This window comes from Gouania willdenowi, chromosome 13 (assembly GCF_900634775.1).
Source record: "Gouania willdenowi chromosome 13, fGouWil2.1, whole genome shotgun sequence".
NCBI classification, from domain to species: Eukaryota; Metazoa; Chordata; class Actinopteri; order Blenniiformes; family Gobiesocidae; genus Gouania; species Gouania willdenowi.
This window is the reverse complement of record NC_041056.1, coordinates 20,552,385-20,571,925: the sequence shown is the minus strand read 5'-3', so window position 1 is coordinate 20,571,925 and position 19,541 is coordinate 20,552,385. Positions and strand designations below refer to the sequence as shown.

The 19,541-nt window shown below is 38.2% G+C and overlaps 1 protein-coding gene across 9 annotated transcripts in view; it reads left to right on the top strand.

The window, feature by feature from the left end:
• The first annotated feature begins 1,303 nt into the window (after positions 1-1,303).
• Positions 1,304-19,541, top strand: part of gria4a (glutamate receptor, ionotropic, AMPA 4a) — a 116,682-nt gene continuing 98,444 nt past the window's right edge. For 6 of the 9 annotated variants that reach the window (XM_028465541.1, XM_028465535.1, XM_028465532.1 and 3 more), the window contains exons 1-2: positions 1,305-1,722; positions 6,093-6,251. In XM_028465541.1, coding sequence (XP_028321342.1) covers positions 1,629-1,722; positions 6,093-6,251 — 253 coding nt within the window. In that variant the 5' untranslated portion in view covers positions 1,305-1,628. Of the gene's footprint in view, positions 1,723-6,092; positions 6,252-19,541 lie in introns of all 9 variants that reach the window. The other 3 variants (XM_028465540.1, XM_028465536.1, XM_028465537.1) reach the window with 1 other exon arrangement.

Sequence of the window (19,541 nt, the reverse complement as noted above, 5' to 3'; positions counted from 1 at the left end):
GCCTCCAGTGGACAGGTGTTGTAAATAACACACTCAAAACAGTACATCTGGGTAACTGTGTCATTTTGATGTCCATATCAAATAAAGGGAATAATAATATTTTCTAAGTTTAAGAGTTAATAAATTTAGCTATACATAGAGCCTGAACATTTTTCCCCCCATTTTGAATTAATCAATTGGGGTTATTTTATTTATTTTATTATTTTGTCTTTGTGGAAAATAAAGTAAACTCCAATTGTGCAAGATTTGGTCATTTCCTTTTTAAGTTTATGCAGATGTTTACTGTGTACAAAGGCACCGTAGCAAGATTTATTACCAAAAATAAACATTGGGGGGTTGATGAATTACTTGTACTTGACTATTTCATGCATGACTTACTTTTGTTTGTACTTGAGTGAAATGTCAATCAAGTAAAAGTGCTTCTACTTAAGTCGGATATATCAGTACTGTTTACACCTCTGGTTTTTACAATATTCAATGCACTCTGGTGTGTTTGGCCATCCTGGGAAATCCTCCACAGACGAAGAGAAAGCATCTTTCACTGGGACAATCCGTGAAGCATCTTTTTCTTTTCGCCATCTGGAAAATGAAAGTGTGCTCTCCACCGTGTAACTATGCGAGCCCACACCGTCTGTCAGTAATACCGACCTGCTACTGGCAGAATGACTTTGAACGAGATACGGCAGTAACATAATGTACTCGAACAGTATTCACCCCCGGGCTGAGATGATCAGTTTTTATTAGTTTACCGCTGATGGATCATGTCTTCATTGCATTTTATGCATTTTTCCCCGCATTCTTTTCTGACTATACATTTGCGCCCTTGACGCGTTTTGTGGTAGAAACAACGCTGCCCCCCCCCCCCCTCAGGGTGCCATCAGTGTCCATCAACAGAACGAAGCTCCCTAGGACTATATGCTGATCCTTCTCCATAGACAAGTTCTCTGCTGGGGTTCTCATCGGCTGTTTTGACAGCGATGTGCGTCGCTGAACATGGACGGACTGTGTGCGTAATGCAATTAATTAGACTCACACACAAGTTTCCTGTCAGCCAGTGTCTGTTTGATGTGTCTCACCAATCAAAACGCACCAAATCATCAGGAATCACGTCCGATCTCCCGCTGAAAGACATCCCAACACCTGATTTCCATGTGCGCACATGCAGAGAGGATGCAGGCGAACCAATGCGTTGGATTTGTTTGTTTGTTTTCTACGTTTATCAGACGTAATCAATAGGAAAAGGAAGGAAAGTTAGAGAGAGAGAGAGAGAGAGAGAGAGAGAGAGAGAGAGAGAGAGAGAGAGGGTGCGCATGTCCAGTCCCTCCATGCAGGCTCCTCTCTCTGCTCTCTGTCATCCTTGTGAGTTTCCCCCACTCTTTCTCTCCTCCCAGGCTTTCCATGTGCGCCTGACACGCAGCGATCGCGGACACTTTAGGGGGAAGAAACCCAGGACCCCATCATGGAAACGGGATATCACTGAGGGACATCAGGGAAAACATCTCCTTCCTTCATTCCTTTCTTTCTTTCTTTTAAACCCAGCATCTTTTTCTCTTTTCCGCCTCTCGACTCTCTCTTTCTCCATGTCTCTCAATAGTTTCTGAAAAGGAACTGAGGGAGGAAGAAGAAAAATGAGGATTATTCTTTTTCCTTTGCACTTTCTCGGGGTGTATTCCGCCCTTTGGGGACTGGCGATAGGGGCTTTCCCCAGCTCGGTGCAGATAGGTGAGTTGGAGATTTGCTGGTTTTACGCACCAAACACTCACAGATCATCTCACACACTATTAGAGGATGGAGCGGACAGGAGTCCCCAGCAAAGATTGTGCAGAGTGGCCGTTCAAACACAACAAAACTAGATTTATTTATTTTTTTTTTAAACTGTAAAATAATAGAAATTGTTTGGTGGAAAATCTACTGTTTTTGTTGGTTTAAATTTTTAAAGCCTCACTCTGCAGTATATTTAAGAAACACAAACTCAGTTCATCTATATTTTTTAAACTGTATTTGTTTTTATTCTATAAGCTGTTGTTGTACATAAATGTGACAGTAGCTTTACTCCTTTTCTAGTCTTTTTCAATCTTAAGACACTGCAGTATTCTCTCTCTCTCTCGCTCTCTCTCTCTCTCTCTCTCTCTCTCTCTCTCTCTCTCTCTCTCTCTCTCTCTCTCTCTCTCTCTCACACACACACACACACATACACAAACAAACACTCTTTTTCAGTCTTGCTGCCTACATTGCCTGAAAGAACCGTCTCACTTTTACCTACTCAATGTATCAAAGATAAAGTTAACTAAATCTGAATAGCCATTGGCTCATTCATGCTGTGTGGATGGATCGCACATGCATGGGATCTTTTCTTCCCATCTCTCCTAAGCAAACACATGCAGGGACACACATCTGTGTGTGGGATAATGAATGCACTGCATCACTCCTTGTGGGGGGCAGCTGGGAGGTCCTATAATGAGATTCGGCTCTTTGACTCTGTCTCCCTACAGCTGCCAATAAACTTAATGCGCTAAACATTTTCTGCTTGGAAGGCACGTATATATGTGCAGCGATGTTTAGGCATGCAGACACACATGTCCATGGATCTCATAAGGTCAGTGCACTGCACACAAGCATGATGGAGCCGTGCACATAGACATGCAGCATGTCTTTAAAGGCAACAAGAGGACATTCACAGTGAACACGCTTCTGTGCTCCTTCGCCCTGTTTTAAACATATATGACAGTACAGAGACATTATCTCCTCCCCTCATACTGACCGACCTTCTTGAACACTTAATGTACATGTATGATCTCTCACAAGGCTTTCCTCTTTACTCCAGTTCACTTGAAGAGTCAATTTGCATATCTCTGCATTGCACACATCCCTTTCTGTGGACATGTGTAAATATGGGAGAGATGGTTATATGGGAAGATATAGGGGAATTGTTCTTTTCAGACACTGGTGCGTTAAGGAGTCATTCAGGGACAAGTGGAGGCTCATCATTAAGCGGAATTATGGGTGTTGGATTTAGTGGCTTGGAAGGGAACTTTTGCAAAACACAAAGCTACACTTTTGTATAAGGATGCACCAAAATAAAATTAGTGGCCGAAAACAACTAAAGTGCATTAAAGGGGAGGTATTTTTCCAACTCTGTCCCTTGTTATTTCACATTTTGTAAAAAGTCAGCTCCAAACGGGCGAGTTGGATTTTGCCGACGTTCGCAAGTGACGTCACCTAACACGCCTCCTACAATGTGAGCTCCTCCCTCTCGAACTATCTTACAGCTAAAACACTGTGGTTTAATATAGAATATATATTGTACTTTATCATAATTGTAAATGCAAACTGCACTACTGGACGCCCAAACTGCACTACTTTTTCTGCTGCTGATTGTGTTGGCAGTCACTGCTTGGAGCCACGGACCCATTGTTTACACACATCAGCTGTTAGCACTCTGTGCTAATGCTACATCAGTCTATGCAGCCAGACCTGACATCGCTTGTGAACTGAGGAGGAAACGATGGGGATGTTTACGGATTTGTGGTTCACAGCGCTAACAACAGTCTCAGTTGTGCAATTGGACAGCTTCCAACTTTTACGTGGTGGTGGACGCCGAAAGCGGTCAGCGGAAAGGAGAGAGTCTGGCTGTGTTTGTGTGCGAAAGGAGGAGCTGCTGCTGCTGCTTCTGCTGCTCTGGTTCTGCAACAACGAGCACAAACTTCTCTGACTCAAAATCACCGCACGTTGTTTGACTGCGCCACACGCTACTATGCGGCCTTGCTTTTACTTCACTCCACCCAAGGCCAAATGTGGCTATTTTTGAAATATTCGGCCGAATATATTCAGTTGCCGAATATTCGGTGCATCTCTACTTTTATACCTATTTATGTAACAATAGTTAATATTTTATGTGGTGCAAGTCTAGACTCCTGAAGAGCTTTACAGAAGCCCTCATTCACCCACTCTACAGCCATACTGGTGGAGGGTTGACTCTAAAGATAACCACAGTTGCCCAAAGTGGTATGACTTAAACTAAAGTTTTTAATAATAATAAAGTAAAAAAAAAGTGGACTTATGTTTTGACTTGATTTTGACTTTCCTTTATAATGCTGAGTATGGGTGACACACAGATTTGTGACCTGTTAGGTCGTGACATTTGCTGCATTCAATATGCTCAACCTCCTGACTCCTCCTCTGTCATTGTTTGTCCCTCCTTAATCATTATGCCTCTGCCATAAACCAAATGAAGATTTAGCCTTCTGCCACTGTAATCCAATTCACCTGAGTAGATTCGGATTCAGTTAACCTCAATAACGTTTTAACACAACACAGCTTAGATCCTGTCAGACACAGAAAATGAAATAGTAATAGAAAGCCACAGTTTTTCCTCAAATTAATAATGTTTAGAATCTGTTGAGGGCAATTTGGTTTCTTCCTATCCAAACAGTGTTTTGGTGATTGCTAATCTTAATCAAGATTTTGGCTTCGCTACACACCAGTATTCATTTTCTTCACCCAAAACGTTGTTCAAAAGTTTTCATCATAATGAGACTAGGACTAAGTCCAAACCTCTACATTATGACCAAACACATTTGATTCATCAACCAATTAAAACTACTAATGAAATTAATCTTAAAGACTGAGCTAATGTCGGGTTTTTTGGAGGCAGAAAAACTTAATTTGAAACCTCACAAGGAAATTGAGCCTAAAGCAGAAGTAATGTACAAAGACCTATAGGCTATATATATGTAATGCACACTCACACATTAGTAACATTACATAACCGGTTAATAAATGTAACAATAAATAATTAATTGAAATGCATAGCGCTATAGTGTAGTCAATTAAAACCTCTGCAGATTTAGTCAGCTGAAATCAATGTAAACTTTGGCGACTTAAAGTAGACTAGAACTGAAAACAATGTGATGACTAAAGTAAGGTTAAAATTCATCTGAAATTTGATCCCAGATGTTTTTTAAATTATGTTTCATAGTTTTACTCAGTTTACTTTTAAAGTTACACTGTAAACTGAGGCCTGCAATCATACATTAAACACTTTTCTGACAACGCTCCATGACAGAGGAAAAGTTGACATTAATACAACAAACTTCTATCAACTTTTGGAATAAAACATAACATAATGGGCGCAGTTATTTATTAATACATGTTTTTTTTATCAGCAAATTGAACTCAGAATTGTCTTTCAGGTAAGACTTTATTAAGTTAATAATATCGAGATTAATATCCTATATTGCCATTTTGAGAAAAAAATACCTAGATATGAGTTTTGGGCCATATCGCCCAGCCCTATAATTGACCTATTTTCAGTAAAAAAATTAAAAAAAAAACTTATTAGCTGAGGTATTTCCTTTATTAAAGATGATGCTATTCTGTTTGGAATTTTCTCATGTTCCAAGAATCCTATTCCTGTTTTTAGAGATTGTGGTCAACAGTAAACATTGATCATAACGTGTTTATAACTATTTAATCTTTCGTGACTCTTCAGAGTCTTCCTCCACAACAGCAGTCTTATTCTGTGGGAAGGGGCCCTTTCTATTCTTATTTTCTTATTCATTTTGTAGTCTTTTACTCACACTGGCAGTTTCTTTCTTTTCTTTTTTGTTACTTATACAGGTGAGACCTAATTACAGACCTTTACTTTTTGTGACATGATGCATTTTTATGAAGATCTTCTGTTTATGGAAGTTTTGTGTCCTCTCGGGATTGTTTTATCTTTCACGGCTCCACTGTCTGCTTCGTCTTCTCCTTTCTCTGGTTTTTTGTCTTCTTGAAATGTCATCAGTGTAATGTCCATTGTGGGTGTGCAAACGCACAAGTGGGTTTGTGTTAATTTTGGTTTGCTAAGGATATGCTGAGAGACTAATTGCCTTTTCGTAACAAAGCTAATGAAGGCCTTGGCTTTAGTTCTCTCTGCCCTGTAATCTGCTGTCTGCCTCTTTGCCCAACTCATCTATCTTTTTTGCTCCCTTTGTTTTTGTGCCTCACAACAATCTCGATAAACCCTCCTCTTTGCCCCTCAATGACTTACTTCCCATTTGTGATGTTTCTCACTTCCTTTGCCTCTCTGTTTTTGTTCTTATCTGCAGGTGGATTGTTCATTAGGAATACCGATCAGGAGTATACCGCTTTTCGACTAGCTATCTTCCTTCACAACACCAGCCCTAATGCTACAGAAGCTCCCTTTAACCTGGTCCCACACGTCGACAACATAGAGACCGCCAACAGCTTTGCTGTCACCAATGCGTGTAAGTCTTTAAAAGTGATCTATAAATAAGCACTGATTGTTTTTTTGTTCAAGGAAAAACAGTTCAGGACCATTTTCAATGCTTGTCCTCTGTGGTCAAAACATCAAGCAGCAATTTATTAGTATTTTCTTCTGAGAATGACAGCTAATCTCTCACCTTGTCTGTTGGTTCACTGCAAATTTGAGATTTAATCCTTCATGTTCCCTCTTGACCCGAGAGCCTTTTCCTTGATGTGTGTTCTTTCAAGTTGGTGTTGACAAAAGCCGTATGGGCAGCCATTTGTTTGCGGTTGAAAGCAGCTTAGCATGCCACAGGTGACTTTGTGCTTTCAATCTTAACGATGTCATCAAGATAAAAATGTGAAGCACTGAAGAAGAGTCTAAAAAAATGGTGCCAAAACCTATAAAGCAGGTACATTTGTGTGATATGATCCTTAGCCAGTAATGGTGGCTCATCTTCTTTGGAATTTGTCTGAGTAATTTCATTGTTACAAGAATCATCTAAGGCTATAGTGTTAGGTCTGTTTAACGTTCCTTAGATGTTATTTTACATTGGCAGGTCAGTAGATTTAACTTTTACCCAAATTACCTTCTTACTTATTATTTTTATTTATTTTTGTTAAAATGCTTTGACAATCTGCCCAAATATAACCTCTGTTTGTCTATCTTTGACATCTAAAATTGAAGGAATGTGTACAAATGTTCTGTAATCCAATTAAAAAGCTTGGCCATAAATTATTTCTCATCGAAGAAAGAAAAGTTTTATTTGTCTGAGAACGTCAGCCAAAAAAATGGATTTGAACAGAGGTGATGGTGAATATGTTGTGGGTGGTTTCGTTGTGTTTTTAAATTCCAGAAAACACGATAGGCTCACATGAAAACTTACTGAACGCTAAACTAGCAGAATATAAAGTTGATTCAGGGGGATTTATAAAAAATATAATTGAGCAGTATTACCTGAAATGTGTTTTTGAGGAGTTCCAAGCACTATTACAATTACAAAGTTGCTGATTTGCTGATGACATTATTGACCATGTGTACTGCCTTGTGGATTTACCAGGCTATCCTTAAGCCCTGTGGTTGGTTAAAATTGTTTGCGTGTGCATTTTTGTTCATAGTAAAAGAACATTTTGGCTCTAGTTTTCAAAAAAAAAACTTGGGAAAACACTCTGTTCTTAGCTTCAACTTTAGTCTCTATGGCTGATCTTTTAAAAATTTAAATCTCTTTTAAATAAAACCACCATTATATTTACTGTGTGTGTTTGCGTGGCAACATTAGGTCAATAAAGTCAGTGTTGAAGAGGGACAAATTAAGAAACTTGATAAGCACTGTGCTAGATCAGTTAACTAAAGTGTACTATAGTAAGTAGTGCAATGCCAAGTATAATGTTCAATCCTCATGGAAAGCATACATGTTTTATACTTGAATATCTTTCAAGAGTCTTATCTGTGGTTAAGTCTTTGTGATGTTTTACCCCTTCTTCCCATTAGGCTTTAATGAATTGAACGCTAAAGCTGTTAACCAGACATGGCAAGCAAAATCAATACACAATTAACACAAAAACAAAGCATCTCTGCTAAATATATTAGACCCAGGTGTTTAAAAAGAACAAAGAAATGCTTCGCCAGCTAGTACCATACTTTAAAGTCTGAAATATTTGAAGCATCATTTAGTAATTGATTTAATATGTGTAACACATGGGTAAAATAGATTAAGACTTTTCATATCCCCAGAGGATATTAGAGGAAAACCTGAGCGCTGCCCAATGCTAGTCACATAAAGTCATAAATCAAAAGTGTGTAATGCAATCTCGAAGTCAGTTTGTCTCCTGCCCACCTCATATGGAGCAGCATGAATGAGTAGATTAGTTAATGCACCTTACAATGATTGAAAAATTAATAGTCAATCCGCTACCTCCCACCCACAAATGTCTATTACTGTTCAGAGGAAGGCTGTGTAAGTGAGGAGCTGCACAATGAATCCACAACAGGTGGCTTCCGTTTAACACGGAGGGTGAAGAGAGTGATGTGTGCAGGCCCGTGCTGAGTACACGGTTTTAAAGTAGCATGAGTTACAGTGCACTATGCATCATCGCTCTTTCCAGTCACTTTTTCCACCTAAATCCTAAAGCACTATCTGTGCTTGAGTACAGGCTGTTTTTTTTTCAGCGTTTCCAAATGTTGTGTAAATACTTCTATTTAGATTAAATATGATAAAAAAATTTGATAAATTTTAGACTTAGGTTTTATTCTTGTTGTTGTGTAAACTAATGCACTTAAAAATAATTATGCACCACAATTAGCAAGAAGTAGTAAATAATGAGTAGTAAATCAATAACGACAGCAGTTCTTCAATAAAAAAAAAAAAAAAGATTCACTTGGTCTGTATTTTTGTAATTATTCAATATATTTCATGATGTCATTACAAAAAAACAAGCTGTTGATTACAAGTTTGTAGCCACGCACGCACAGACACACACGCACATTTGGAATGAAGCCATTGGACATGTCTGCTCTCTCAGTCATGTCTGCCCTATCGTTCTTCACAGGCTAAACATAAAAAGTGTAACCTCTTCTCTCGCTCACTTTCTTTGCCTACTTCCCTGCTCTCTTGTTCCACCTCTTTTTCTCACCTCCCACTTTTTGTCCTCTCTGTCACTCTCTCTCGCTTGTCACTCCATCTTCTCAGAGTTGTTCGTCCTCTCTCATTTTTTTTTCATTGCATCTTGTCCGTCTCTTCCTCCCTCTTTGGACAGGCGTAGTGAATGGATTGCTAAATGAATCCCTGTCTTTTTGCTCTGGGTGGTGAGCAAATCTTTGAATTAGAATAGGGAATTCTGCCTCTGCCCTTGGTCGGTTATTCCCTATTCTAGAATTCAAAAGGCATGAATGAATTGTAAAAACATCCTTGGTCTCCATCGTTTTCAATATTCACTGAGGAGAACTCATTTCTGGTTGCAGGGCCACATATCTTTTGTCATTTTTTTGGCTGTTTATCGCACACTTTTTGTATGCTGACATCTCAATCTGTGTGTGTGTGAATTTTCCTTTGTTGCAACTGATGTTTGCAATGACTCATTCAGTCCTATGGCATATTGCTTTCCATTAGTTCAGACAATGTGTTGAACATGTATTTACCTGAAAAAGGATGCAGGTACTACACCAATAGGGAGACAGTTTTTTTTTTTTTTCCTCCGTGGAAATGCATGTATGCAGACTAGTGTGCCATTTTGGTGGATGTGCTTACGTAAATGTGTAACAGTGACTCCAAAAAAAAAAAACACTTAAGATTTAACATAATGAAGATGGACAGAAAATGAATGAGGTAAATAATGGATGGGAATTGAGAGGAAAGGGTATGGTACAAAAAGGTGATAATGCCTCGCAGGGGCTGTCACAGATGACAACGTGACTTATTCATGGCTTAACTAATTTATTCCTTTCTGTTTTCTATGTTTTATAATACATTCCTAAATAGTTTCCATTTTCATAGTTTTTCATTTCATTTCACTGAACTATATGAAGGGATTTGTAATCCATTAAAGAGTAACCTAACCCCCAAACCACTTACAAATGTATTAGGATATGAATTAGTGTTGTTATTTGATCCTAGTCTAACTCTTGACATTTTAGTCAAAGTATTCAAATTTGGAGCATTTTTTGATGTAAAAATATGAGAATGACTGCCCTCTAAGGGTTTATGTGCCTCATATGACGGTGCATAAAAAAGTGTTTTGGATTTTTGACAGTACAGTATGTGATGGCTCTTCTACGCCAGCAAGCACTGAATGTTTATGGCGCTGACTAGCAACTTAGCTGTACGTGCGTCACGCTTCCAAAATGATCTAACTATGACGCATATTTTTTTCTGTATTGTATAAGTTGAAACGCTGACTTAACTTTGAAGATAACATGCACCGATTACTATATCTAAATACAGAAAATGCAAACTCACCTGGTATAATGGTGAATTTGGTCATCTGAGTTAGCAAAGCGCTCCAGACAAAAACGTGTCCGCAGCTGCATCTGCTCTATTTTACTCATATATTTAAGGGCCAGCTCAAGTCATCTCTGGTTTCAGTTTGGTGTAAGCACAATATCACTGGGTAATTAATGCTGGCTACATACTCTTGTGTCCCTACTTGGCGTGAAGTTATCTCTCCGGATTTTTGGCTAGCCATTTCTGACGCGCTGCGTTAACAGGAGGGAAGCAGTGGAAGCTAATACAGGAATTGTACCGTGAAGAACAGGTAGATCTAGGTACACAACTGTGTAATGCTGAACCTCCAACGTATTGATAGGCCAATCTCCTCTTTTGGACATCGAACATACTCATTTTTTCCACTGCTCGCTGGCTTCGCTAACAACCAGGTTGATTGGCAGGACCTTGGGACCGGAAGTCCTAGCCCACACAAACTTTGACCGGAAGTTATTGGACGCCATATTGTGCACGTAGCCAATTGGCTGAGAATATTGGTTTGTGATGTTTTTCTGGCTTCCTACGCCAGGGACCACCACTATTGGCCCCACCCCTCCTATATGTTCTAGCACCTGTGGATTCTGCAAACCGTAGTTAGTAGATTTGATTGAGAGAATTACAAATAGTGAGTATTGACTAGGTAGTTAGCATAGCATAGATTGTTCTTTGGAGATCTTAGACAGTGACTAGGCATATCTTACTGTAACTGCTTGAGAAGCCCTGCCCTTTATCACGTCAGATGCACGTTAGCCAAAACCTTAGGGTTTAGTTTCTGTATAATTGGTGCTCAAACTGCTACAATCTATTTATAATTCACCAGTTAAACAAGCTATATGCTATACAGTAATTACAACCTCTCTTTAAAGTTAAACATCTTAAGCTGAGCCATGCAAACTATATTAATAATAAAAGAGATACTGAGGCTTTGAAATTTTAAAACACAACTCAAAAACACAAGCCACAGCTTATGATTTGGCTTTAATTTATTATTTCATCCTACATTTATTTTGCAGCATAGTGATGAAGGTGGGTGAATTTCATTCTCCTCAGATAACACGGAAGACTCGGCTTTATAGTGGATTGTGGGTCCCTGTCATGGGCGGTTTGTTCATAAGGGCGATCAGGCGACGCCCCACCAAAGTGGGAAAAAGGAGTGATTTTTTTCTATGTTATTCTTCCACAGAGTTACAGGGCTGTGACAGTTCTAGACAGTTTGAGCTGCTTTCTATGTCATTGTCCAATCAGCGCGGGGCTGTGCTTCTTGAAGTACCGCCCCTTTTGGGCGACCTCTGTCAGTTGAAAATCGCCCAGATTGCTCTCATAGACTCTCATGTAAAATCCGTTTTTTTTCTAATTTCAGTCGTTACAATGCATTCCTTATGGGTTCCGGGAAGGCTCGCCCTAACGTGCTTTCGTCATACCTAACGTGAGCATAGCCGGCATCAGATTGGCTTTCAACGACGTGGTTGAAACTGAATTTTCTGTAGCGCGTGAATTCCTGATGAGGAAGATGAGTGACACAACAGTTCTCCACAAAGACGACAAATGGACAATCGCCAAACGTCCTCAGCACATTTAACTGTGCACGTCAGGCAATGCCTGCGGTTTTAACAGCCTGCTGCCTTACTCTAACCTTAGAAGCACCACAGTCACCTGTGAAAACTTGTTTTCAACACTTAAAAACAGAGAAACGCCGTGGCCCGCTTTACTGACACACGATAAACTGGAGAGGACGCCGCCACCTCTACTCAAAGTAAGTGTGTGTGCGTGTACATGTGTGTGTGTGGCGCTGTGATGGACTGGCATCGTTCCATGGGGTATCCTGGATAAACTGCAACATCCATCGTAGTAAAACATGTTTTTTTTTTTTTTTTTTTTTTTTTTTAAGCCAATTGTTTAAAAACGTGTAGGTGCACCTACTTGGTGCCAATTATTATATTATTTTTGTATTTATAGTTCACTGTTGAATGTGTGCACTTTCATTTGCACTTAAAGATACTTAAGCTGCACAAAATCTTTAAACTGTTGTTACCGATATGACAATCTGTACATATACTGTATTTACTGTTTGTTTCAGCAAATGGTATTGTTTCTGCAATGTTGAGCGATTTGAATGCATACCCCTTTATTTGGATTTATTTAAACTGTTTGTAATTAAAATAACTAATTTCAAGAACTCTAAATAAATACTTTTAATGATGATGACTTATATGTCGTCCCCTTTGGTAAAGCAGGCGTATCCGTCTATGTTCAAAGATATTTGAAGGTAAACTGATTCACAGTTTATCTCTCTGTTGATCTTCATTTGTAGAGCCATCCTGGATGTAACTTTTCTCTGTAGCCGTTACAATTGGTGTCGCTATGTAAGTTGATCAGAAAATAACAAGATGTGGCAATTGTCTTGCTGCCTTTTAAATTCCCTATATAACGGCCTGGGTCACCTTAATCATTATCAGAACAGTGGGCCCCCCTGAGAAATTTGTCAGGAGCCGCCACTGGTCCCTCTTTAATTATTAGTCTGCATAAATCCAGAAACGGCTCTGGTGAAAGCAGTGACTTCTGAGGGAGAGAAAATTTAAAATTTCACACTGTTTTCTCCTTCATCTAAATTTTGAATGATGGGTAACAAAACCCTTTAAATACATAATATAATTGATTTCAAAGGCTACATATAAAACAATGTCTATCTAATTAAATTGCTATGTTAAGATTTGCTCTATTCACTGGGTCCATTGGTGTTTCTGTTTCTGGCTATGAAGTTAAATATTTGTATGACATCATGCTCCCATTTGAGAACCCAGAGTTGATAACCTGAAGTTAATCCTGCAAAATCAGCAGCATGAAGGAATTTAACACCCATTCTTTATGCTTTGAAGCAGCAATATCTCTGAGTGGCCCAACGCTTTGATTTTTTTCTTTCTATTTTGTTCTTTGAAATTCTTCTCTTCGGGGGTTCCATTATATTTTCACTTACTCTAATGTGTCCTATTTTATTCTTTTTCTGTTCTGTTTCATTCTGTTCCATCATTTTCTCTTTTGAACTATCACTTAATCGCTCTCTGGTTGTAACTATAAAGATGTTGATGGGTGGATTATGTGTGTTTTGATAGTCTGGTGCGTTGCCTTTAGAAGTGTTACACAGTCAGTTTTGTCAGCTAGAGATAATATAAATGGTGCCTATAGTGAATCATTCATCAATCAATACTGTTTACGTTTTTATCCACTGCTGCAGATTACAGTGCATGGAGGCTGCACCTGATTATCGACAGTACCCAACTGAGTCCAATTGTGCAGATCAAATTCTCGTTGATATGTCAGTTTAGCTTTGTCCTTCTGTTGACCTAAGTGAGAGACTAAATTAATCAACTCCGAGAAATTATGGCAATTAGGCTTTTAAATTAGGTAACAACTACAGTACACTGGTGTTTAAAAGTTCCCTATAAAATGACACTTTTGACCAGTTATGACAATTTGATCTATTCTGATGAAATACAGTACATGGACCCATATTTAGTCCCATATATGCTGGTTTATTGTAATTGTAAAGGTGCTTTAAATCATAGACATCATAATACATAGACGCCGCATCGACTGCTGCCGCCCACTAGAGCGGTACGTCAACAGGGCGGCCATCTCGGACCGGTGGAATCACTCAATTCTCAAGCACTTTTAACAAACGTCAGACATGATAGATAGATAGATAGATAGATAGATAGATAGACAGAACAAAAGGAACCCAGAACATGTTCAGATGTGCTCAGGTTTTTTTATTGACAACATTGTTTAAGGGTATACATTGCGTTTGACAATTATTATTATTATTATTGTATAATTGTACTACTACTGTATTGTTATTGCTATTCCTATAATTAGCATTATTATATTATTGTATTTTTTATTATTAGTAATACTTTATATTATAGTTAGTGGTATTCTCATTGTATTATTATTATTATTATTATTATTATTATTATTATTATTATTATTATTACTGTTATTTCATCATCATTATTATATATTATATCCAAATAACTGAAATATTCAAGGATGTGGGTGTGGAGATTAAGTGTTGAGTGGTAAAACCAGCATTTTAAATATATCCAAGTACCTTGTATCATAGCTACATGTGTGATGTTTTTAAAAAATGAAAGAGTTTGGAAATCGCTTAAAAATTTAACAAAAAATTTACTTAGAGATTGAGAAACACCTCTGTCGTATTGTCCTTGCACCGCTGCCTCCACCGCTGCCTCCACCACTACCGGTCCAAGATGGTGGCGCTGTTGACGTGTCCACATTCGGTGCGGCATCTACGTATTATGATGTCTATGCTTTAAATGCCATTGAGCAACTAATATAGAGATCAGAGAGGTGGTTTGACCTGAGCTGCAGCAACTGAGTGCAACGGGAATGTTGTTCACATTTGGAAACCCACGCAAACATGGGAGAACATATATGAAATATGCACAAGTCTCCTTACGTGAGGTAGAACAGCTTGATGAGTCTTTTCCTAAATAAGTTGCACTTTTCAAACCTGTGTTACGCACTATTTGTTTAAGGCGGTGGTTTTGTGTCAGCATTTGTCATTAATGTTAATGAAGTAGTGACATATCCGCTCAAAATTTGGTAGAACAGAATTTGGTGCAGTGACAAAATTGGTCATTAATCATCAGCTAAAGATGCATCACGCTAAAACAGTGAGAATAGGAAATTATTTATATTTCATTGTTTTAGTTGCAGTGGACACGGCAGGAACTGTGGATTCAAAAGTATTCCATTCTAGGTTCTCAACCCAACATTAGTAAGTGTGGTAAAGTTGCCGTCCCAAGCATGTCTCATCATCTCAGCAGGGTGGAGCAAAGGGTTTTTATCTGTTTACATGTACTGCTTTGGGCAAGACACTGAACTTTTACGTTGCACCCAAAGGTATAATAGCGCTGGCATGGCAGCTCTGTCCCATAATGGCTAATGTGACAGATATTGTAGTGCTTTGGTGGTAAATAAAGAGATATATAAATCAGGTCCATTTAGCTTTGTATAGGGAATATGCTTGCAAGTTTAGCATTTATTAAGGAAATGATAAACTTGGTTTAATTGTTTTTGCCCACACAGATTAACATTGATTCAAAAAATGTTTTGTGGTAAAACCTTATGGAACAAAAATGTTAAAGAAACATTCAGTCACAAAGTGGAAGCATCTTACGCCTGAATTTATAGTTAATGCCACATGTGTCAAACTCATGGCCCGGGGGCCAAATACGGCCCTTTGGAGCATCCAATTTGGAGGAGTAAGTAAAAATTACAGGAAAAACATGAATCATTGTGTAAATGAAACTCAACAATATTTGCAGGTGCTCACATATTCCCGGTGCTTCCACTGCACAATTGCAATTATTTTTTAATAGTAAACAGTTTTCCAAATTTTCCAATTGTCCTCAAATTATGACAAAATATTTCCCTTAATTAAAGAGAAATTTGTCAGAAAATCTAGGACATTCAAAGTGAAGATCCTATTGCGACTGATATCTGTCACTTGGTTAGGTATAGTCTGTTTCTCACATATTTTGCATTTTATGTATGAATAGAAGTGCAAACTAGGGTACAATAATGCTGAAATTACTCGTTTTCCAGTATAAAATCTGTGGCCCACTTGAGATCAAACTGCTCCATATTTGGCCCGTGAACTAAAATGTGTTTGACACCACTGGCTTATCCCATCAGATGAACTCAAGGTTGCCAACATAGTTTACAAGATTTACCTCAAACTAAAGCTACATCTTCTTCAGTTCTTCAGTGGTCCCTAAAAACTTGTCGAGTCCTTGATATCATTGTTTCTGAAATCTCTTAGTGCTTTTAGGTTTTCATGCCTCATTTCCAGTGGACTCTTAAGGAAGTCACTGAGTCGAAACAAGCATTCCTCATCATGTTGACGAAAAAATTTGTGCTTTCATACTGATTCAGTCTGTAATTGGAATGGTTTAATACCCCCAATGGCCTTAAATGCACACATGTATTCATTCACAAAGTGCACCCATAGAAATGTGCCCCTTGTGATAGTTCACCAGAGGTTCACATCCACTCTTCTCAGCAGGCATGGGGCTTTGATTAAATTGATTCTTGGCACAGCGACAGCTCTGCACCACCACCCACACATCCTTAAATACAACTTTTTTTACAGTCTCCCTCTCTCTGACTCTCTCCCTCTGACACAAATTTGCATTGATTTGGCAATCCTTCCTCCCATGCAGCATTCCTCTCTTCCGTTGCCTTGATCGCGTCTTTCATGAAACAGCCCAGTCATCGTGTAGATGATTTGAGACGCTCAATAAAAGCAGTGTAACATCATCTTTATCGGTGACGTTTTGCATGGTCATATATCTTCCTAATGACCACACTGGGGAAAATAGAGTGAATTGGTATCTGAAACTCTGACACGGCTTGGAAATTTACTTTGCAGCAAATCTTCATTTATTCATGTTACCAGTGCTGGATCACTCTGCTGGGACCTTAAATGCTATTTCTAACATAGGAATACAACATCATACTCTTTTCTTTCTTACCTTCATGGCCAAATTGAATTAATATTCTTTGAACATCTTAAAAAGTGTTGCTGAAATACATTTTTTTAAACCGGATTATGACTTTGGTCCAATGGTTTAAATGTTTTGTATGTTTCCTTAAGATTTATCTTATCACCCAACATGTAATACAAGCGCATGGGTGCTCTTTCACGCAGTCATTCCTCTCATATGCTGAATCCTAAGCAGTTTTACTATAAAGATTTTGACCAGCTGTGTATAGTGTAGTGATGCAACATCTTATCAAGTTCTTCGCGTATTCAAGCCATGGCTTATCAGAGAGGAGCCTGCAGGGTGTTCAGAGTTTGCTTTTCACTTTCTAAAATAATTTTCCCTTTGTCAATAGGTCTAGAAAGTCTACCTGTTGACGTAAAGTATCATATTTTCATCTTATTTTAATATGTGATTGTGGGAAACTCTGGCCTTGCATTTTCAAAACAAATATGTTTAGTTAATTAGTCTATGTACTGACCATAAATGTGACAGCACGCCTGTGGTTGATAAATGTGGCAAGTGTCAATAAGAAAAAGGTGAAAAGATAAAAGGGATGAATGGATAGAACCTATACATATAGTGCTGTGACCAAATAGGTTTCAGAATTATTTTCATTTTAGGCAGTGGTTTTGTTTAGGGTTAGATAAGGAGACTTGTGACTGGAGGCTTACTGGTTTGAAATCTTCCAATGACAGAAAAGGTGAATGGGATGGGAGTAGGTTGACGGCACCATCTGCTCCTATCTTCCATGTATGAGTTCATGTAGAGTTGTCTAAAGTCAAGTGTGGTAAGTGCTTCTGAAGAATGTTGGTTTTTCCTTTTATTGATGCATCACCACAATGATGACCACAAAGTCTGTATTGTTAACTGGCCATGCAGTGTCACAATGATTCACATATTAGCTGAAATAGTTTGACTTCATTTCGTAGACTTTTCTGAGCTTGTCTCACAACATCTGAAAGAAAGTAAAACGGCTGTCAGTGCATAAATAACACAAGGTATTTGTTTGTCATCTTCAGCCATTACTGTTATAAGGGATGTGATTATTATGGATAAAGCATCAATTCAACACATACTATAATATTAAATGTAGAGAGTATTTTTGAACAAAAAAAACTGAAAGTCCAAATAATTCTGAAAACCATTGCACACAAAAAAATTAAAAAAATTAAGTCTAACAAAGCCCCTAAATCTTGAGACATGTTATTAACTTCTCTGCATGCATTGAGAATTGGGGACCTCAGAGGAGGAATCATATCAGCTTAAATAAACTGTTATCATTCTCACTGTTTCACTCTGTCAATGGCACTGGAGGAATTTTTCCAATAATTGAAATGCTGTTATTGTGTAAACCTTGGCTCTTTTTACTGTGATGAGCTGGAAGAGGAAGCCTCCTCTTGTACTTAAAACAATAATTGTAGAATGAGGTCTTATCTTCAAAATAACAAAGCCTTTGTTTACTTCAAGCACCTTACTAAATTCTTTGAAAAAAGCTACTGTGAAACCTCTGTTAAATGGTAGATGGCTTGATACTGGCTAACTACAGACCAACCTCTAATCTTCCTTTCATGACCAAGATCATTGAGAGTGTTGTCTTCATCAAACTGAGTCAGTTCTTAACCTTCAACAGAATAATTGATACATTTCAGTCAGGCTTTTGTTCTCATCACAGCAGAGAAAAAGCTGTTGTCAACCTGTCTCAAAAATCTATGTGGACCATAACATTGTGTTTCACTCATTGCAAACATGGGTTAAACTAAATGGAAATGTATTAGAATAGTTTAAAGCCTACTTTTAAGAGTGGGGTTATTTTGTAAGCATTGGAAACTATGAATCTGACGGATAAACAATGTCCTGTGGTGTTCCTCAGGGCTCTGTTCTTGACCCCTTCTGTTTAGCCTTTATATGCTTCCTTGAGGACAAATTCTACAGAATTGTAAGGTTGATTATCAAAGCTACGCAGATGACACATAACTATGTATACCTCTGAATCCAGATGACTATGGTCCCATGGAGGTGTCTGCTTAGAATAGGTGAACTGGTAGATCAGTGAAAACCTCCTTGAAAATCCAAAACCTTGGCATTCTGAATGACTCATATCTGACAATCAGACTAAATCAATCAGAAAAACTGCTATTTACCACCTAAAGAACATTTTCAGAGTGGAAGGTTTTATGACTCAGAAAGATCAGGAGAAGCTTATCATTTCTCTACCACCCACGACTAAGAGGGAGAGTTTTAATCACTGTTTATTGTTGATTTCAGACTCTGTTTAATGCTTCTAATGTTTTTATTGTTGATTTTTAAACTCTGTTCATTGTTTCATAAATGTCTTATTTATTTTTAAATATATGTACATTACCGACATGCTTCCATAACAAGCACTGCATGCCAAATCAACACAGTCCGCTCCCTCCATGTGATCTCCTTCTGCAGAGATGAAAAACTAATTTTGTCTTTTTTTTTACCACAAATGCTGACAAACACTTACACATTTGAATTGCTATGTCAGTCTAATATGGTTCATTAAGATCCCTGTTTTCCCTTTTGGGTATTCTCACTGCGCAGCAGACAGAAAACATTTTTCAGTGTGTTTGTTCTTCACACTGCAACGTTTGAAAAATGAAATAAGAAGTGACAGTGGATATTTAGGTGCAACATGTTGACTTGGCAAAGCACAAAGGCATTCATAGTGAAATGGTTCTTTGTTGTTTGCCACTGTTTCGACTTGGCTGCTGTTTTA